The sequence below is a fragment of the Leiobunum rupestre genome, chromosome 1, assembly GCF_980474605.1.
Source record: "Leiobunum rupestre chromosome 1, qqLeiRupe1.1.hap1, whole genome shotgun sequence".
NCBI lineage: Eukaryota > Metazoa > Arthropoda > Arachnida > Opiliones > Sclerosomatidae > Leiobunum > Leiobunum rupestre.
This window is the reverse complement of record NC_143384.1, coordinates 23,804,833-23,825,903: the sequence shown is the minus strand read 5'-3', so window position 1 is coordinate 23,825,903 and position 21,071 is coordinate 23,804,833. Positions and strand designations below refer to the sequence as shown.

Below are 21,071 nucleotides of genomic sequence, written 5' to 3'. Positions count from 1 at the left end.
AATTTCAGTGAATCTAAGCAGCTATCGGTGGTTCTGTGGTAGAGCGCTCGACTGCCAAGCCGAATGGTCTGGGTTCGAAACCTGGGTGGCGCATTTGTTTTTAATCAATAGAGAAACGCTAAATTAGAATTTCTTCGATGCAATAATTTCAATTTCAATTCTATTTCAATTAAACCAAAATTTCGTACTCTATTAAATACGCTTCCGATAAAGCTGAAGGTCTAATTTTCAATAAGGCGTAACAAGTGTCGGTGGTTCTGTGGTAGAACGTCCGCCTGTCAATCAGGAGGTCTCGGGTTCAAATCCCGCCCGATACGATCGCAAATTGATACTAAGACGAATACCGTGTACAACTGGTGGAAACCCTGCCATTGAACGTTGAGAGGTAGCATTACACTCAGCACTCGGTCCGTCCCAAAGTCATTAAGAAGAAGTTGGAGAGAAAACGCCCATATAAACACAACAGACTCAACATGCACATCCATCAGAACACAAACACAACAAATTCAACACTCACAACCTACGCATAAACATTACAAAAACGTAATACACCAAACCGTCACGACGGTGAGTGAAAAAACACCATCCAAACCAAACCGCAAATGAATCCGTTAACGCTCACCGTCACACGGTGGTTTTGCCAACCCTTTGAGAAACTGCGTACGCAGTGATTACACTTTGCACCGAAAATGCGAACGCGTTCGCAGTCCTGACAGACAGACACACCCACAGACCCACCCACAGACCCACCCACAGACCCACAGACAGACACGGTCGTTGTATAACCCCTCCTAGGGGACTTTGTCCCCTCGGAGAGGTAAAAATTGGTACATATTCAAACGTCTTTTCAATTGCTGGGGCTATCGGTCGATCAAGGAGATCCACAGTTACCATAGAAAAACTGGAACATATTCTCTTTTATTTAGATATGCATAAACAGTATATATCTTTTGACTTTTAAATTGTTGTGATTGTACTTTGAAAAATTAAGACAGTAAAATACAGTTTTTTGAGACGATAGTTGAACATGTTAATTTTAGAAATTTAGACCATCATCCTTTAGTTAAGATCGCAAACCACATACTCCAATGGACCCTTAGTGATTAGAAACCAGATTTGGCCGTTAGGAATGGAGGACTGGAGACCGGAGACCAAACTTTCTAGTGGAGGTCTGGAGACCGGAGACCAAATCTTCCAGTGGATTCTGGAGGACTGGAGACCGTAGACCAAATCTTCCAGTGGAGGCTGGAGGACTGGAGACCGGAGACCAAATCTTCCAGTGGAGGCTGGAGGACCGGAGACCGTAGACCAAATCTTCCAGTGGAGGCTGGAGGACTGGAGACCGGAGACCAAATCTTCCAGTGGAGGCTGGAGGACCGGAGACCGGAGACCAAATTTTCCAGTGGAGGCTGGAGGTCTGGAAACCGGAGACCCAAAGTCTTGCCGACCTATGCAGGCCTAATTTGTATCATTTTGAAATAGTGTACCACATTTTATGGTTGACAAAGTTTCTCAAACATTTTTTGGAGGTCCGTTTAAATACTCCTCTGATAATTCTGTTGCCCTGCTCAAAGGGTTCCAATATTGCCTCTACTATGGCTTTTGACATTTTCGACGCTGCTTAGTGGTTTGTTGCGGAGGTCATGAGATCTTTTGTAAAGATTATATTTGATTTAATTTTGATTATAAGTGACCGTAAACGTTGAAATTATTAACCATAGCTAAAATGATAAAATTAGTAAAAAAACATTTAAAAAAATTTGCTGGCTTTCGGGTTCAGGATCCCTTTTCAAGCTACTGTCTTGATTGACTTACAAACAGTAGCGGCGCTAAGGTTTTTTCACAGGTGGGCTAATTATTTTGTGGCCCCTAAGAATTTTGTTTTCCTTACAACCATGGGGTGTAACTACACTCCATTTTACAAATTTAGTGACCCCTTATAAATTTTCCAGGAAGCGAGAAAAGCAAGGTCGTTTTCTTGGTGCGGCTCTCGTCGCGTTTACTGGACCCCCTATGGCCTTGTATCCGACCTGGAGGGGACATGTGCATGCCCGGGTTATTTCACTAAATTCCCTTTCTTTTCTTTCTATTGTCCATTCAACTTTCTCCCAATTTCCGTTCCCTTCCTCCCGAATCTATCTGTTTATGGTCTACTATCTTATTGAGTAAACAAATTGATTTTGAAATTTTTTTCCAGAAAAATTTTCTTGGCAATAAAACCAATTTCTAGAGATAAAGAAAATTCATACATTCAAATATGTGGCCCTTTTAATATAAATATGTGGTCCCTCTCAGAATTGCAGCTGGGCTAAAGCCCACTTCAGCCCACCCTTAGCGCCGCTACTGCTTACAAATTGGTACTGTCTTGATTGAGTTACAAATTTGTAACTCAATCAAGACAGTAGCTTGAAAATTTGTAACACAATCAAGACAGTTTAGGCTTCCCTTTGTTGTAAAAAGGACCATCTTAATAGTAATTTTTAAAGTCGATAGATGGCGGTGCGCTTATTGAAACTCGCTTTTTTGACGTCTTGTAAGAAATATCATTATGATAGTTAACTAATGAGTTTTATTATCGATTAAATAAAATTTTCTATGGATCATTGACAGTATAATTTAAGCAACTTTTTGGTTTCGTAATTCAATTTTGAGGATAGAATAGACAGGTTTCTAACAGGAAGAATATTATCTTTTTCTCGAAGACCCGATATTAAATTTATGGAAATTTACCAAAGGACAAAGTTCATCGTAAAAATTCTATTAATTTTCATCCACTATTTCAAAAATAAAATTGTGTTGCCCCAAAAACGAAGGAATTTTGGCCCAGAAAATGCTCATCATAAATCTATACGTGCAGAAACAAAATCGTAAAAAGCATGAGAAATTGATTACCGAATTCACCTGTTGTTATTCCACAAAAATAACCTTGAAATAGATTCTCGAACATTACAATTCTCACTAATTATTTTTCATACATATTTCGTTCGTACTGCCATAAGTAACATAATAGTTAGAAGTACGATATGCGACTGCGCTCGATTTTGAAAGTTGAGGCCTAGGCCACGTGAAATGTAAAACTCTTTCAATTACAAAATAACGCGAATTTTTTAAATATAATGAATGAATCAGAACGCAAAATTTATTATTTTATATTAATAATTTTTTAACATCAGATGTTTTGTGTAGATTTTATGAATACCAAGTTCATCTACATCTCCCATTGGCTGAATTCCAACTTCACCGACCAATAGAAAAAAACGAAACCTACCAAGACTTCTAGATTTCTGTGCTATTTATAAGTTAATTCTCCATCTAATTGCTATTAGAAAAATAAATGCGGAGTGTTAACTTCTGTTAAAATTAATTGTTAATTTAAATTACAAAAATTATATATTTTTAATAAGAATTCTAAGTACTATAATTTAGTAATTAATTAGTAACTTTTTAAAAAAGTTTTTTTTCATAAACTTTATAGTGTCGCCATCTACCTCAAACATTATTAAATAGGAAGGTGGCTCGGGTGGATTTCGCTCCTTTTTGCATATTTTCCTGTAGGCAATATGTGAATGCGTCTATACTTATGGATTATGAGATTAACACTTAATAATTAGCATAATTATCCACTTAACACTAAAAGCAACCAAGTAACAAAACTGCACAAAATAAAACTTAAAAATTAGTTTATTGAGATTTACGTAAAAAAATTTACAATATGGCGTTCTTTACACTGAATTTTATTCTTATTACGGAGGTTTAGATTGCATTCTCGAAACGCGTACGTGAGCGTTTGGATTTTGGTTTGAAATTAGCTTGATTTAGTTGGTCTAAAAAACCCTGAATGATCACTTAATTTCACATTTCCGCCACCAGGGCTGCGTTCAGTAATGATCAACGAAATATTATAATTATTATTTTCGTTGAGACCGTTGCTAATCGTGACGTCGGATCTCGATGAACGCTTTTTACGTTTGTCACGGCGTCTGCAACTAGCGACGTCACGTGACCGTTGAGCAACTAAAAAAACCTGCTCTTACAGTCAATGACTTCATAGAAACTACCACAGGTATAGAAGGCCCTGCCTTTGTACGTGCTTTACTAAGATGACACGGCCAAAAGGTTCTCCCTTCATTTCCGGTTATTTCTGGTCCAATCAAAAAAAAACTTTGGAAATGACGGCCAATTAGATTCAAGCGGAAATGAACGGAGAGCATTTGCCCGTACCGAGCCCGTAACACTTTTCATCGACTCATTCTATTCTTCTTGTAGTTTCTATGTTGACTTCGTTGCTCAACGGACGAACAACGTGACGTCATAACCGGAAACGCGAAAAAGTGTACAGTACGAATCTGGACTCAACGGTGAGTCTATTGAGAGTTACTGAACGCAGCCCAGGATTAACAGAAGTTAGGTCTAACTTATGCTAAAGGTGCCACACCAGCGTTTGAATGTTTGCCAAGTTCCCGCCCGAGCTCCGGAAATAGGGCTGGAAAAATCCCTGAATACGATTGGCCGGATCTGTTATTATGATGTACGATAAAGGAGGAACTATTTAATTTCCACCCAGACTTTTCAAACACAAAGTATCCCTTTAAAAAGAAGTCGTAGCGCGTGTTAGCAGACGAATTTTCTCCCTTTAAAAGACTGCCAACTTAAGTTACAAGCTATATCGAATTTTTGTTAAAAAAATAAATGAACGGCTGACTATTTCTACACGTACACGTTTATTAAAGAGTTCTAAGCCTCAGTAAAATATCACAAAAATGTTCACGCAAGTTTGGAGATTAAAAGTATGGAGAAAATTGTAGACCAAATAGCCGCTGTGACGGTTGGACTCGAGTTATTAGGGTCTTCCGTCTTGTCGTTGGGGTTGACCTTGGGCTGTTGGGGATATTTGGAACTCGTGTCACCTTCGTCGTCGCAGATCATGCCGTCGCATTTGTCGGTCAGTTCCGGTGGCAAATGCTTCTTTAGCAAGTGCTCCATGGTTTTGGCAGCTGGGTCTCCGCATGTTTGCCGTGTCGGGAATACCACGCAGCTAATAATATTCTCGATCGAGCTGAAATTAAATATTTCATAGTTTTAAAGGTTGAAGAAATTTAAATATAAATATTTTATAAAATAGTCTTAGTCGATAATTCAAAATAACGGTCAAAAACGCCGTCGATCAGTTCAGTAAAATATTTTCGGCGGCGTAATCGTCGGCCATTTTCGGGATGGAGATACAGGCTGAAAGGCAGGCAAGCCTGCCAGATTTCGATAGCCCGAAAACGGCCAACTATCTCAAATGTTTTCGTTTTCAAAACTTAACTTTTGCGGCGTAGCTATCGACTAAGACTATTAATTTAAAACCTATTGAATTATTTTTTTTTAATTAGTGATCTTCGTATCCCGAATTTTATTTGTTTATTATTTATTCTTTAATATTTGTAGTTATATATTAATATTTTAGTGATTATCATTTAAAACAGAAACTGAAATATTTTTATTGTTGTCCAAGTGCAGAGTTTTGTAATAGATAAAGGATAAACGGGAGGAATCCTCTAATAAATACTCAATCGCGACAACATATTCCCAAAACTAGTTTTTTTGAGGCCTGCAGCTTCGGTGATAAGTTTTCGAAGTAGGGCGTTTTGTCGCCCAAAGGGTGTGGTGTGTTTTTGAGGGCAAACCAGTTAACTATGAGCTCTTTTCTCTTTAAATTTCAATTGATAAGATTTAAAAGTAACACTATAACTCGTGGTAGGATGGCCGAGCGGTCTAAGGCGCTGGTTTAAGGCACCAGTCTCTTCGGAGGCGTGGGTTCGAATCCCACTTCTGCCAACAAATTTTTTAATTTCAATTAAAACTTTTAATTTCAAATGAATTTAAGAGGTTCTTATACTATTTATGCCATGGTAGGATGGCCGAGCGGTCTAAGGCGCTGGTTTAAGGCACCAGTCTCTTCGGAGGCGTGGGTTCGAATCCCACTTCTGCCAACAAATTTTTTTATTTCAATTAAAACTTTTAATTTCAAATGAATTTAAGAGGTTCTTATACTATTTATGCCATGATAGGATGGCCGAGCGGTCTAAGGCGCTGGTTTAAGGCACCAGTCTCTTCGGAGGCGTGGGTTCAAATCCCACTTCTGCCAACAAATTTTTTAATTTCAAATGAATTTAAGAGGTTCTTATACTACTTATGCCATGGTAGGATGGCCGAGCGGTCTAAGGCGCTGGTTTAAGGCACCAGTCTCTTCGGAGGCGTGGGTTCGAATCCCACTTCTGCCAACAAATTTTTTAATTTCAATTAAAACTTTTAATTTCAAATGAATTTAAGAGGTTCTTATACTATTTATGCCATGGTAGGATGGCCGAGCGGTCTAAGGCGCTGGTTTAAGGCACCAGTCTCTTCGGAGGCGTGGGTTCGAATCCCACTTCTGCCAACAAATTTTTTTATTTCAATTAAAACTTTTAATTTCAAATGAATTTAAGAGGTTCTTATACTACTTATGCCATGGTAGGATGGCCGAGCGGTCTAAGGCGCTGGTTTAAGGCACCAGTCTCTTCGGAGGCGTGGGTTCGAATCCCACTTCTGCCAACAAATTTTTTAATTTCAATTAAAACTTTTAATTTCAAATGAATTTAAGAGGTTCTTATACTATTAATGCCATGGTAGGATGGCCGAGCGGTCTAAGGCGCTGGTTTAAGGCACCAGTCTCTTCGGAGGCGTGGGTTCGAAGCCCACTTCTGCCAACAAATTTTTTAATTTCAATTAAAACTTTTAATTTCAAATGAATTTAAGAGGTTCTTATACTACTTATGCCATGGTAGGATGGCCGAGCGGTCTAAGGCGCTGGTTTAAGGCACCAGTCTCTTCGGAGGCGTGGGTTCGAATCCCACTTCTGCCAACAAATTTATTTTTACTTTCAATTTAATTATTAATGTGGCTACAGTCAATTTTAAACGAAGAATATGGGTGTTTTTTAAATTAATTTCCTAGATGTTTGTTTAGAAAAAGCCCATAAGTCAATAACTTCCAATCAAAACCTAACGACTAAGGTGAAATTATATCACGAAACTCAATTTTGAGTTCTGATATTTCGTTTTCAGGCTTAGGTATCGCAGTAATTTTCGCGGCCGAAACAGCTCGAGGTGGCGCCGCGGTGGCACTCTCTTTTGAGGTCTAGCGTCTGCTATTGTCAATGTTAGAGCAAAATGCATAAATCTGCGCTTAATAATTTCTGTGTTACCATGGACGAAAGACCATAAAATTATAACTAAATGCATCCAGGGCTGTCTTTAGCTTTGAGGTGCCCTTTCTCATATGGCTGGGTCTTTATTGAATACTTTACAATTAAATTATAAAAAATATAAAGGGCCAAACGGCGCCCATCCGAAGCGCGGTACCCTAGGGCTAACCGAACCCAATGGTTGAGATGGGCCTGAATTCATCTATCATAAACTTAAAATACGAGTACTGGATTTACTGAAGGTGGTGGGGGTCTATGTAAGGAAAGCATAAAAACGCCAAACTCGCGTGTCCCGAAGAAAAATCCATTGATTTCATCAGTGGGGGGGGGGGGGGGCTTCTGTTGGTGGGGGGCTGGGGGCCCATAGGTCAGTGCCTATTAGGCCTAGTCCTTAATCTGGTACTGCGAAACGCTAATAGTATCCGTTAATACGCTACCTAAAAAAGTGTGTAGCGATAGTTTTCTCTTACCCACGTCATTTTGCTCAAATGATTTTATTTCAAATAGTCCTCGAAATAATCTTATTCCAAATGCCATTAGTCCCCATTTCACACTTAGCCAAATCTGCACTCCGTTATAGAACGATAGGAGTTTTTCCAAATTATTACGCCGTGAGGCATTTAGTATAATCTTCTTTGAACGAATCATCTTGCATTATGCTACGAGGAACGCCCGCGGGTAAGGCGCAAGCGTACGAATTTTGTATAATTCAATAAGAGCTACTACAGTCTTTTTAATTAACAGCGCTAAAGCGACAAAACCAAACATGAAGTTCATTGATTCATCATCAAATGCCCTACTTTGTACTACCTTTTAACTTCCGACTTCGCCACAATATAGGAAGTTTTTTCACATTCTTAATTCTCATTGATTTCACAGGTTTGGGCTTTGTTTAGGGTTCAAATATGAACGAAAAATAAAGGGCCACACCCACTTTTGAATTTTACTGGTTTCCCGCGCGAGCTCCGGAAATACGGTTGGTAAGGCATCAGAATATGATTGTCACGAGGTATGGAAGGGAATGAGCTACTTATTTTTAGCCCGATTCCCGGTTGAAGTAGCTGTATTGGCAACTTGCCTTTTCAGTCAAGTTTATATAGAGCACAGAGCACCTACCCCAAGAAAGACTTGCATTAACCTCGAAATATGGTGTCTCAAAAGTAATGCAGTTTTTTTTTACAGGAAACAGAATATAGCGCGTGAAAATTCTTTATTTTACGAAATAAAAATAACCAAGTTGTGCATAGCCAGTTTCTACAATACATTTTTATTATAACGCGTGCTCGTCTTTGTACCTTTAAAACTTTATCAACTTGCCCTGAGATGGCGCAAAACATTCGAGACAAAAGAAAAATTACTACCAGCGATACATGTCCCTCTTGGGGTAGGTGATCCGTGCATAGAGCTATATCTGCTAAAGAACCGACTAAATCAAGTTTCTCACACAGGGCCTTACCAAAGGGGTCGAATTCTGGGAGGGGGGGGGGAGAAGCATCAAGTTTGAATTTTTGACAGCTCTATCCTAATTTTTCCGAGCCACTTGGCGAAATTATTGTTAAATTGTGGATAAAAAAAGATATCCACAAAATATGTACTGTCTATTAATAAATATGCATCTAACTCCATGTTTTATTGTTTTCCCAAAACAATTGAGGTTAAAAAGGAAAAAGCATGGGTGACGACGAGTCGTATTTAACCAAAACTTAGGAAGTCGGGAAACGTGGTAGGATGGCCGAGCGGTCTAAGGCGCTGGTTTAAGGCACCAGTCTCTTCGGAGGCGTGGGTTCGAATCCCACTTCTGCCAACAAAATTTTTAATCATGGATATATTTTATATTTTAAATAACATTTAAATTTTAATTTAACCATAATATTTAATTTGTGTTATTTTTAAGATTATAAGAAAATTAATACAACTGAATTCTTTTATTTGACCTAAAGTTTAATTTTCACGTCAAAAAAAGTTTAATGAAAAAGACAAAATTAAAATAAATAATTTAAATCCGAAGATTTCTTCTAAAGTTAAACCTCAAAATTTAAAAAAATATCCATAAAATTATATTAATAAACTAATCAATTAATAATGATACGTGAAAAACTACTTAAATTAACTTTTAAATTTATTTAGATTTTTTAATAAATTTGATTGTGAATTTAAAACATTTTTTATTTACTATTTGTTTCTCGCTTAATCGATAAACTACTATTTAAATGTTTATTAAGCAAAAAGTTGAAAATACAAATACCCATTGAATAAAAAAAACCTTTAATATGCAAATAGATCAACTTTTTAAGTCGAAATACTAGTACGTTTATAAAATAATTCTTTTATACGGTCATTTTTTTTGGGGCCTCATAAAGCACATTAAATTATTTTAATTGCGGATGCTGACGATAGGTGGCGCGTCTTAATTACTTTTGCTTTTTTTTTCGTCAATCGATATTATGGGAAATAGCCTAAAGGCGGGACTTTGACTTCACCTTTTCGCAGAAATTAAATTCAAATTTTCTCCGCGAAGCGAATTTGCCCCGGGCATTTTTAGTGGAAGACAGTAGATATCAAAATTCCTAAACGTTCTTAACTTAGGATTCCCAAAAATTCGTTTTGTGGTAACTTATGGTTTATTTTTAGGCCGTTAAACTTTGATAGAGTCGTCTACGTTGTCTAAAATGTCCTTAAACGCAATTTTAGTATTTAATAGGCGATATTGTGAAGTAACTTTATACTTTTGTTTTACTGATTAAAATTAATACGAATTAATAATAATTAATAGTTGAGGTGCACCTTTTTAATTTAAATGAACTACAATTACATTCCGATTAAGTGTTAATCAAAAAACTTAAATCTGATTAAATAAAAGTCTTAATTAAATAAATGAAATCTGAATTAATAAGTCTTAATTAAAAAACGTAAATCTGAAATAATAAGTCTTAATTAAAAAAAACTTAAATCTGAATTAATAAAAGTCTTAATTAAAAAAACTTAAATCTGAATTAATAAAAGTCTTAATTAAAAACATCCATGATTCTTCATAAATATTTAATTTTATAACCATGGTGGAAGTTCTATACTAAATTTACAAAATTATTGCACGACGGATACTTCATGAAGTATCCGTCGTGCAATAATTTTGTAAATTTAGTATCCATGATTCTGATTTATAGAATTGGGGAAGCAGACGATATTTTAATAGGGCTTCCATGCTTTTTTTCTCTAATTTATTTATTTAACACCAAACAATTTATGGCAACCGTGTTTTCAGTCATTGAAGAACAAAATTTGCCAAGCATCATTAATTTAGATGTAAAAGAAATATAAGGACATGGAAACCCTGTTAAAATATCGTCTGCTTCCCCAATTCTATTCATCAGCTTCCAAAACCCGCCACTAGGAGGAAATTGGAATATTGTCCATTATCATAAATTATTATCGTTGGAAATAGGTTTTACATATTCTTATATTACTATAACACTAGTATTATTTTATAAATTAATATAGAATTAATTATGGCTCACCAGCAGAATGTCTTGACACTTTCTTGCGTAGAGTTGTTTTCGGTAATCGCCACTAGATCTCCAACAATTTGTGGTATTCCCTTCAAACAATTGTCATATTTTTTCTCAAACTGTCGGTAGCAATCCAGTTTGGGCAAATATTCTGTATAGAAATAGAGTAACGAACATTTTATTTTAGAGGCGGTGATAGTTTTCAAAGCTGGCGCGCTTTTCTATATCGCGACTCAGGGTGTGGTCTCTTTCTTGACTTCTCATTTGTTGGGCCTTGCTTACAAGGGCTTGTGGCGCAACGGATAACGCGTCTGACTACGGATCAGAAGATTCCAGGTTCGAATCCTGGCAAGCTCGGACAATTATTTTGTTTTAAAATACTCAAACGATTTGTAAACATTTTAAAATATAAGATATTTTATGTTAATATTATTAATTTAATAACGGTTTATTTAGGGATTAACCGCTTTATTGAATAATTAATAAATGTATTTACAAACTCGCTTTTTTTAACTACAAATATTTTATCTCATTTCCATGATTTTTTCATAATAAATTTTAATAATTAATGATTAAAATTATTTAATATCACAGAGACAATAATTTTGAAATTAAAATATGGTTTCTTGTAAAGTATAAATTTTACGACATATCGTAGAATTAATTGCGTAATTTATTTTATTTATGGTAAAAAATATGGAGATATATTTTTATTTTTGTGAATAGAGTAAATAATATAATAACCAAGAATTATGTTCGCGTCTGATATTTGATACAACGAAATGCATGTTCCCTATCTAAAATTTCTTCAAAAGTGCCCATTGTCTCACATTTATATCAACTTTAAATTATAGCCTAGTTATAATATAGAATTTCAAAATTTGGAAAAAAAATATTTAGGTTTTTCCATTCTTTTATGGAGTAATGTATTAAATTTCACATAATAAACTTGAGGAAGTAGTAAGTCAGCACGCAAATTACTATGCCATTTTTGTTTTCGAATATTTCAAGGCTTAAAAATACTTATTTTTTATAAATTGATGAGTAACGATTGAAATGTCGTCACTATCTATGACAAACTAATGACTGATCCCAATTTCGTGGTAATATGGGTCGTCACAAATCATTAATGCGAATCTGAAACCAATAATATTTTTATTTATGTTTAGGAATAAGGACAATGTTGAGACAATTTTTAGCTCCCTCCCCCTAAACAAAATGAAATCATCCTCGTATATCATAGGTTTCATTGCCGGTGACGTTTTTCTAAAACTAGACCATAATACCCAAGTACCTTCTCAACATAGTCATTCTTACTAAAACTAGAGTCGTATTATAGATGTTTTAATTTATATTTTGGCGGACTTTTATGGAACTAAAACATTTGTTATCCCTTTAAAGTGGATTTTTTAACAGTTTTTTTAAGCCTACATTTGATATTTTTAGAAGACAAATTTGTAATACCATAATCTATAATATTGTTCCATAAATTTGTCACTTTGTGGAATATTTTACTGAGAGCTAGTAACGGAGTGCCGTCATCACAATTAGAAAATCTCCCCCTAGCGAGGCGCTCAGTGTCAAAGGCTACGTGTGACGCGTTCGCAAGCGGACGCAAAACGGCGACGAAGCCCGTAATGCAGTCTCGCTTATGTAAAAATATTATACACTTATGGTCATACATAAAATGTAAAATATTAGCCTTCATGAAATTATCGTACTATTTCCCTCATGCGAGGGTTTTCGTTGTAGTTTATTTATTTAACATCGAAAATATATGGCAATAATGGCAGCATTGTTTTGTCGTTGGAGAACAAGGTTGCCATCCTTCCAAAACCCGCCTATTGGAAGGGGTTATTTTCACATTTTACCACCAGATTTATCTAAAGCTATGGGCGTTAGCAGACAATTTTCCGATTTTGAATACACTACATTTAAGAGTGTGTCCTTATCTTTTTCTTTAAAATTGACAAGTTTAAAAAATAAGCCCATTTCCTCACGGGCTTGTGGCGCAACGGATAACGCGTCTGACTACGGATCAGAAGATTCCAGGTTCGAATCCTGGCAAGCTCGAGAATTACCTTTTTGCGCGAGCTAATATTCAAAAGGTTTTTCTATAGCCGCGAAAAACTGCTCGATTTATTCTCGTAATGATAAAATGTCTCTTAAGTAGTTCGCTTTCTCTCGCTAGATGTCACTACAGTCTCGACACTTATCATTGCGTTGCGGACACAAATTAAAAAGGCGGGCTTATAAATAAGAAAGGTATGTCTGTCTTACCATCTCGCAAGATCTTGCAGCTTTCAAACAAGGGTTTGGCAGAGGTAAAGTAATCATCCTTCGACAACGTAGAATGACAATTATCCACGTAATCTTCAATGCATTTTTTGGCTTCATCGATTCGGCTGTTAATTATATTTCAGTTAATAATTTAGTTATTTTTCATTAGCACGAAAATATTTTTAATTGGAATTATGCAAATCCGTTTCACTTACTCGCACGTGTTTTCTATTGTTTCTTTTTCTATAATTAAACTACTGAAGTTGAAGAAAGTAGTCAGTAGAGAATTACTACATTCTTGAACCATGTGTTCTTGACATATCTCTGTCTGGCCCTTTGTGACTGTAAACGAAACGTTTATATTGGGTTATTATAAATATTACTTAGCACTAATTAGTGTTAAGAACGTTAATTGCTGAAATTGTCTATCAACGTGAAATTAATTTTTTTTAAACTTTTAAGTTAATAATTTAAAAAAAAATCGAAACCGTCTAAGACCCTTTTTTTATTTATAAATAAAGTTTAATAAGTCAAAGTTGATTTTGGATATATTTTTAGTAGAAAAAGTAAATTATGATTTACTAAACAGAGTTTAAACCGAGGGGCTGATCACTCCGCGTAATCGGTGTACAGAGTCGTACTAATGCGATTACGCGTAATCTTTGAAGTCCCTGCCTTTGGCAGTGCTAATCTAAGCGTAATCCGGTGTACAGACTTTCAAAGAGTGGTTAGCCCCTCGGTTTAAACATAGTTTTATAGACCTCGTATGAAAAGGGTATTAACTACAAATTTAAAAAAATTTCAACCATAAGAGTTAAAAAAATTAAATATAAAAAATCAAAATTTCATACCGTTTAATTAAAAAAACCAAATTTCATAAAGTTTAATTTAAAATCTCTAAAACTATAAGCTGTTTAAACTAATAAATTTTAAACCGATTAAACAAAATTTTTAAGTTATAAATCATTTAAGCTAAAATGTTTAAAATTCAAACCGTTATGTCTTAACTTTTCAAACTTGAACTTCAAAATTATTAATCTTTTAAGCTAAAGTTTTAAGTTATAAATCGATTTGGCTTAAATTTTAAAACTTAAAACCGTTGAAGCTCAAAAAAATTTAAATTTTTAACTATTTAAGCTAAAATTTCAAAATTTAACCCGTTTAAGCTAAAAATTTAAAATATCTAAACTATTAAATTCTGCCAAGGCGTAGTAATTTTTAAAACAAACTACACGTTTATTGTAAAAAAGTGGACTTTACCATTATTTCCAATTTTTACACTACGTACACTATTTTACTATTTAACTGTAAACAAATTGTCAATAAAACAATACTCCTGGAGAAAAAATCAAATTAAAATCGTACCTTGTAAGAACGCCAAACATAATCCGATAAAAACTATTATATTCATTTTAGTTTAAATATCAATTTGGCACAGCGATGGAAAAGAGTTAGAAACTTCTAAATTTGAACGAAACGCCAACGGACTGCACCGCTCGATTTAAATGAAACGCCAACTGAGCGAACCTTTTCAGTGGCCGTCTGAAGAGATCTGTGTTTTTTGAGGAACTTTTGAGGCTCGTGAAAGAGTGAAAAACTTTAATGAGCAGGTGGCGGAAGGTAGGGGGGCAAGAGGGGACAGTTGTCAGGGTGGGACGAAAAAGGGGATGATGAAAATCAAGGTCTAGGTTTTTTGTCTTTGATTTGTGCCCCCCACTAACCCACCCCCCTCGTTTTTCTTCAAACCGGAAAAAAGTGCCATTTGAGTCAGTCTTCTGCAATTAACGTAAGTTACCTTATACGGAGGTTGAAGCTATAGTGGAGGGTACAATTTGTATTGAATAATCTGGGGATTTAGTTTCCAGGTGGTATTTGGTTTTGTTTTCGGTAGTGCGTCAAAGTTAGGACGAATTTTAACGCCCACATTTTACGTTAAAGTTCAGGGAAGGTTTCATGGGAAAATTTGATAGTAATTTGAATTTATTTTTTCGTTACGATAAGTTGCACTAGCTTTTTTATAGAATTATGTAATTGAGTTGACTTAATTGTAATTGTTGCTTAAGTGTGTCGTGTACCGAGCTGTGACGTCAAACGATTTACAAATTGCTTTCAGGGAAACAAAAGTTTAGTGGGCTCCATTTTAAAAGCTGTTATTGATACGAGATGGCGCCAATATTAGCTTTTTTGTTGAGAATTCAATAAATACTCCATGGGCAAACTACTAGTAGTTAGTAGTTTTCCCATGAATACTCACTGATTTGTTAAAAAAAAAACTTGTACACTATTTTTAGCGATATTTTATATGAACCTACATAATCATAAATTCTTGGAGTAGCTTTTGTTATGAAAAAATAATACAGGGTTGCCACAAAATTTTGAGATTCAAATTCCCTGACTATTCCCTGTTTTCCCTGACCAAATTTTTATTTTATATTTGACTTTTAGCAGAAGTTAATAAATTTTAATGAACTTATATATCAGTTAAAAGGTTATTGCAATGTTGAAAAAATTAGCCAAACTTTAAAGGAAATAAATGATAATCATAGAATTTGTCATAGATCTGGTCTAAAAAATAACCTTAAAAAAGTGCCAAGATAAAATAAATTTCCTGACTTTTCCCTGACTTTTTACAAATTCTAAAAATTCCCTGACATTTCCCTGACTTTTTAGGTCCATTCTTAAATTCAATGCCTTTTCTCTGATTTCCTTGTTTTCCCTGACGTGTGGCTACCCTGTAATATAAAATTACGTCTAATATCATGACGTCACCCGTTTTGAAAATAAAACGTCTGGGTTTTCATCGTAACTTTTATTCCAAGCCCCAAATAAACCAAGAATAATTGTGTTAAATTCTACTTAATAAAAAGTGTCAGAAATAGTTTCCCGTACTATTTCCACCGGAAATTCTTACGTTCGTAGGAGATATTACATTTAAAATTTTACCTAACTATAGTCACGTTTTAAGTATTTGGTGTATATAGAATTTCAGGGTATAATTTGAAATTGAGGAATACGTGCGAATGTGTTATCTTCCTTTAACTGCCGTTTCAAATTACGTATTTTTCGTCGCAAAAAAAATTGAATATTTTTTGCGATGTTGGAATTTGGAAGCCCAAAGTTCCGAGAAAAATGAAGAATTTTTCTCTCAACTGGAAATTAACTCAAGCGTAAACATTAACAAATTTTAACGAGTTACCGGTTAATTTAACGGTTATTTGGAAAAATGCTTTAATAATAGGCTTATTTGCCTTATTAGGTAGAATTTATTTGTTGGAGATTTTTGATGAAATTTTCGCCGCTAGGGGCGTGACCGAGCTAGAGGTCCTCTAACCAGACGGTGCATGATTATTACATTGGTGGTAGTCTAGACAAGTATTTATTCCATTAAGACGATTCCCGTCACTTAGGGAAATTCGAATCGTAGATTTTTAAAATTAATATGGATCTTTTCTAAATAGAACCGTTATTTAAAAAAAACAATTATCCTAAAATTTCGGAATTTTGAGAAATATGAAAGTGTACTGATTTCAACCATGAATTTTCAACTGCTCGTCTTTGTACCATTAAAACTGCCTATACTTGCCGTGAGATGGCGTGCCCTTAAAAAAGGCGCATCACGTTCGAGCCATAATCAAATTGAAATTACTACCAGCGATGCATGTTTCTTTTGGGGTAGGTGGTCTGTGGTTTAATTCAGTGATTATGTAAAAAGCAGAAAGTGACCACCCATCCTAGCTCGAGATGGTAGAAAGGGTAATGATAGAGTTTGATATTCATGGTTGAAATTAATACATTATTGATATAAAAAATCAAAATTATTCGCGACCGAAAACTATTGCTACGCCCCCTTTAGTTCGCCATTGAAACCTATATAGGTAGCGGCTAAAGTAGACGCTATTAGTTTTTCCTCATCGTTATTCGTAAATTTTACTTTTTAAATAATGCATTTTAACCTAGACTCGTTTCAGTCGTAAATTCTACATACCTTCACAATGAGCTCCAGAATACAAATTTAACCCAATTAGAAGAAAGTTTCCTAAAAAGTTCAATATTTTTGGCGCCCGAGCAGACGATGTGAGCGACCTCCACCAGTGGGCTGTGGTATGGTAAAACCAGCGTCCAAAATTTCACACAACATGGTTACGTGCATTAGCGCGAGCGAATCCCATAACTGAACTTTTTAAAAGCTAGATCTAAATGGTGAGTATCCAGTGGCGCACCCAGAAACTAATTATACGGGGGCCCCGGTGGCTTGAGAAAAGTAATAATTAAAAAAATTATATGTAAATCCGTATGTTCTGGAGCTCCCTGGGCCCCCAATTTCTAGTCGGAAGGCTATTTTGATTTCTATGCCTGGGTATTATGGCAATTCAATGCAGTTTTCTTTAAGCGGATCTGAATTCCAACTTGGATCAAGTAAATTTTACTAGTGATGTCATAATTAGGATTTTAAATACACATATAATATGTTTGTCGAATTTTTGTCTATTTTATCGTATGGGAAATCCCTTGAAACCAGATTCCACGAGGAATTTATAAAAAATCACGACCACAACCCCCTTTAAAGCTGAACATGTTTCTTTCAGGCATCTCTCCGGGAGCTTCCCCTTTTTCCGACGCCACTGCCAGGCGTGTTCGCCACTGGATACCGGCACCCCCGGATATCTGGGAAACCCCCCCCCGAAGAAAATTTTCTGAAAGAAACACTGAAGCTGAACTTTGATAATTTGATGGCCAGTTTTGACCAATGAAACTTACGCTCACGCTATTGTTTTCAACTAGGTCTCGAGTCATGTAGAGATTAACTAAATCTCAGACGACGAAAAGAAAGGTGTACACATTCTTTATTCTATGGTCAAACACAAAATTTGGCAAATCAAAACAATTCAAACTGGGTTTTAAGGTTTAGTGTGACTAGAGCCAATCACACTAGCCTTTAAAACACAGTTTAAGTTGGTTTAGTTGCAAAGTTTTAACCAACGAAATATAGTGAATCTCGCCATGAAACCTAGTTTTAACTGTGGCGTAAGTTTCGTTAGTTATAAGTGACAATAAAACGGTCAGGTGTGACCGTAGCAGTAGCTATGCTTCATACTTCTAAAATGTGGTATTCTATAGACTTCGAGCTTAGGAAATTTAGCGCCATCTGCCTTAATATCAGTCAACTAATTATGCGAAGAAATAGCATTCCGACTTATCAATTTCTATACTTTCGGTTGAAACCATAGATATATGAAATATTATAGATAGACAAATTTTTTTTATTCAAAGAAGAAATAGCTGATATGAGTCTGAGAAGACCGTGAGCCCGGCGAAGACACCATCTGATTAATCAGGGCGAGATATGTGTAACGGCCACGCCAACGGGGGGATACGTGGAGACAGGGTAGGGGATTGGTGGTCGTCCTCACACGGCCATCCACAAACTCTGCCTCCCGGACGCCTGGGATTACAGGAGTTAGCCACTACTCCCGGCATAGATCCACAATTCTTCGAGGGACTTATACGGAAGTGACAGCTAGCAGACAACGTTTATGTTCTGGATCAGGCTTGGAAATAAGTGGTGGTCACTGGGTCAAAGACCAGTTTATTAATTGCTCGGACCAGTTATTTTATTCAAAAGCTAGGGGTTCACTGGTCCAGTGTATTAATTCAAAATTATCTACCGTATTATTAACAAACTGGTCTACGTGATCACTTAAATAATTCAAGAGTTGGGAGTCACTGGCCAAATAGACCAGTTTAGAAATAAACCTTAGTTCCAAGCCTGTTCTGGATGGGCTAAGTTATAGCGCCATCCTTCCACCAAAAGCCAAAACTTCGAAATTCATTCTGCCCCCCCCCCCAGAGATAATTTTAAATGAGCAGACAGCTTTCATATATTCAATTTAAAGTTCAGTCGGTAGGTGGCGATACTTAAGACCAAAATTTAAACTACTCACGAAGCAAAGCTAAATTGGTGACCGAACTACCGGAGTAACCCGACCCATTAAGCTGACGACGGATTACTTCAGGATGGTAAAAATAGGCGTCTTAGTGGTCGATTCCACTTATTAAATAAAACAATTTTCCATCTAGATATCAGCATAAGTTAATGATACCTCTAAGTACACAAATGGCTATGCTGCCTATGGCGGAAATGCTTGTCCAAATCGACCTATGTATCTCCGTACTGCGTATCAAAGTAGCCTTAACATACACTTGGAACTGCCGAAGCTTACGTTTCTTTAATCCTGTTTGGTGCAAGGCTAGCTTGAACCATGGGCCAAATAATGATTTGGCCCATGTTTGAACTTCCCCAAAAGAGGTAAATTTCGATATTCCCTTAGAAAATTCGTTCCCCCCGCAGAGGCAGAAAAACGTTTTTTTTGCTATTGGTTTATTTCTCTCATGTGACTGAAATTATAACGAATGAACTCTATCCCTCTCCCTCTCCCCCTCCACCCCGCTAAGGCACGACTAGTAAAAGTAGCCCCTCCCAATATAGTTTCATTCTCGACCGCACAGCGGCGCTGGGTCAGAGATATTTTTCAAATCTTTCATTTTCGCGGGAATCGGAGGGACAAGATTTGACATCACATTTTCTGGACAAAGATTCCTCCTTGAAAGGGCTTATTTGTGTACTTAGAGGTATCATTAACTTATGATATCAGAAATAAGGTAAGCCTAAAGCATAGTTCAAAAAGCAAGTTGTATGTTAAAAAAATTTAATGGAATTCACAACAAATACATTCATTTTAAAAACACAAAAAAAGGTATTTAGGGCCTCATAAGACGTCTTTGAAAATCTCTTGTAAAAATTCTAGCTATGGCCCTTTCCACAATAACAACTATTTGATGTTTAAACCTATTAGCCATCTCTGTGGCTAACCTCGAAGCAAAGTTTGAAAAAATTCCCAACCCATAAATCTTAACATCAACCCCGTTAAACCGATCTACGTCCAAAGCCTTAATTCCAGGTGGTTTTCCATCAAATGGTACTCTTATATCCAACTTCAAGTCCATTCGGTTGACCCTAGTTTTGGCAATACCAGAAATGTAGCGTCCAGAAAGAATTAGCCTCTTGGTCCATCTGTACTCCCCAGTTATGATCTTGGAATTTGCAAGATTGATCCGCAAGTTCATGGATTCTTTCGTACAGGTTTGGGTTGTCTTCGCGGCCCTAACCAGAGAGTTGATGTGGAACACTTTACCATCATGGAGAGTGAGCAGAGAGTCAATACGAGGCAATGCCATAGACGCTGGTAATTCCCGAGCTACGCCTTTCATCATATCATCTACAATGTCATCTGGGCTAAAGAGAGCGCAGAATTCCAGATCTTCTTGGGTTTCTAAAAATATATAATTTTTTTAAACTTTTGGGATTAAATGGCTTCGATGAAATTTCTTCAGCAAGTGTATCAGAGTTATATACTTGGGGTGGGTGACAACTAGAAATGAGTGATGTAACTAAATATTGGATTTTCTTATCCGGCATGGGCATGTTAAATCAAGCCCATTGGTAAAATTCTAATTAATTATGGGTGGAAAATGTTGTTTTTCCCATTTTTCACAAAATTATAAATTTTATTAATTTGCAAGTATGACGTCCTTAATTAATTCTTACTACTGCCATTAAAAAAAAGGCCTACGTCATAAATTTTCTTATACATAAATATAGATTCAACTATCAGTCTTTAAAATATAAACCGTTTAATTTTAAATCTCTTAATCCTCTTAAATTTGAAAACGTTACTTACGACAGGATACAAGTCCAGCGTTGAAAACCACCAATAGGCATAACGTCGTCCACACAAACATAGTCTTATCCATAATTACGTCTTTACTCGTCGGAATCTCGTTTAAAAATAGTTCAAAATCTGGCTATAAATAAACTTTTGTAGCACTGACCAGACCCCAACAAAAATAGATTTCCAACTGAATGTGTAACCGGGATTTGGGGGCAGCTGCGTGTCGGGGTCTGGGCTTTTTCTCTGTCTCTTGGCTTTCCCTTTTCTTTTCTATTTATGGGTATGGCCCTAGTGCCCTCTTGACCCCCCTGAGAAACCCCTTTGTTA

General features: G+C 36.0%; 2 protein-coding genes and 11 non-coding genes across 13 annotated transcripts; 11 read left to right on the top strand and 2 right to left on the bottom strand.

The window, feature by feature from the left end:
- Positions 1 to 3,663: 3,663 nt before the first annotated feature.
- LOC149961903 (uncharacterized) lies at positions 3,664 to 14,584 on the bottom strand. Its single transcript, XM_090177221.1, has 5 exons — positions 14,380 to 14,584; positions 13,230 to 13,356; positions 13,015 to 13,139; positions 10,744 to 10,885; positions 3,664 to 5,056 (listed from the first exon to the last, which is right to left on the bottom strand). Exons 1-5 carry the CDS (start codon positions 14,423 to 14,425, stop codon positions 4,765 to 4,767), a joined length of 732 nt encoding a protein of 243 aa, XP_090033347.1. The 5' UTR covers positions 14,426 to 14,584; the 3' UTR covers positions 3,664 to 4,764.
- TRNAL-AAG (transfer RNA leucine (anticodon AAG)) lies at positions 5,739 to 5,820 on the top strand. Its single transcript has one exon. It is a non-coding gene; the product is annotated as a tRNA-Leu (tRNA).
- TRNAL-AAG (transfer RNA leucine (anticodon AAG)) lies at positions 5,894 to 5,975 on the top strand. Its single transcript has one exon. It is a non-coding gene; the product is annotated as a tRNA-Leu (tRNA).
- On the top strand, positions 6,049 to 6,130 carry TRNAL-AAG (transfer RNA leucine (anticodon AAG)). Its single transcript has one exon. It is a non-coding gene; the product is annotated as a tRNA-Leu (tRNA).
- TRNAL-AAG (transfer RNA leucine (anticodon AAG)) lies at positions 6,185 to 6,266 on the top strand. Its single transcript has one exon. It is a non-coding gene; the product is annotated as a tRNA-Leu (tRNA).
- Positions 6,340 to 6,421, top strand: TRNAL-AAG (transfer RNA leucine (anticodon AAG)). The gene has a single exon. It is a non-coding gene; the product is annotated as a tRNA-Leu (tRNA).
- On the top strand, positions 6,495 to 6,576 carry TRNAL-AAG (transfer RNA leucine (anticodon AAG)). The gene has a single exon. It is a non-coding gene; the product is annotated as a tRNA-Leu (tRNA).
- TRNAL-AAG (transfer RNA leucine (anticodon AAG)) lies at positions 6,650 to 6,731 on the top strand. The gene has a single exon. It is a non-coding gene; the product is annotated as a tRNA-Leu (tRNA).
- TRNAL-AAG (transfer RNA leucine (anticodon AAG)) lies at positions 6,805 to 6,886 on the top strand. The gene has a single exon. It is a non-coding gene; the product is annotated as a tRNA-Leu (tRNA).
- TRNAL-AAG (transfer RNA leucine (anticodon AAG)) lies at positions 8,951 to 9,032 on the top strand. Its single transcript has one exon. It is a non-coding gene; the product is annotated as a tRNA-Leu (tRNA).
- On the top strand, positions 11,019 to 11,091 carry TRNAR-ACG (transfer RNA arginine (anticodon ACG)). The gene has a single exon. It is a non-coding gene; the product is annotated as a tRNA-Arg (tRNA).
- Positions 12,735 to 12,807, top strand: TRNAR-ACG (transfer RNA arginine (anticodon ACG)). The gene has a single exon. It is a non-coding gene; the product is annotated as a tRNA-Arg (tRNA).
- Positions 14,585 to 19,704: 5,120 nt separating the features above from the next.
- LOC149961902 (uncharacterized) lies at positions 19,705 to 20,977 on the bottom strand. Its single transcript, XM_090172165.1, has 2 exons — positions 20,754 to 20,977; positions 19,705 to 20,345 (listed from the first exon to the last, which is right to left on the bottom strand). The coding sequence occupies exons 1-2, from the start codon at positions 20,824 to 20,826 to the stop codon at positions 19,774 to 19,776; spliced, it is 645 nt and encodes a 214-aa protein (XP_090028291.1). The 5' UTR covers positions 20,827 to 20,977; the 3' UTR covers positions 19,705 to 19,773.
- Positions 20,978 to 21,071: the final 94 nt, after the last annotated feature.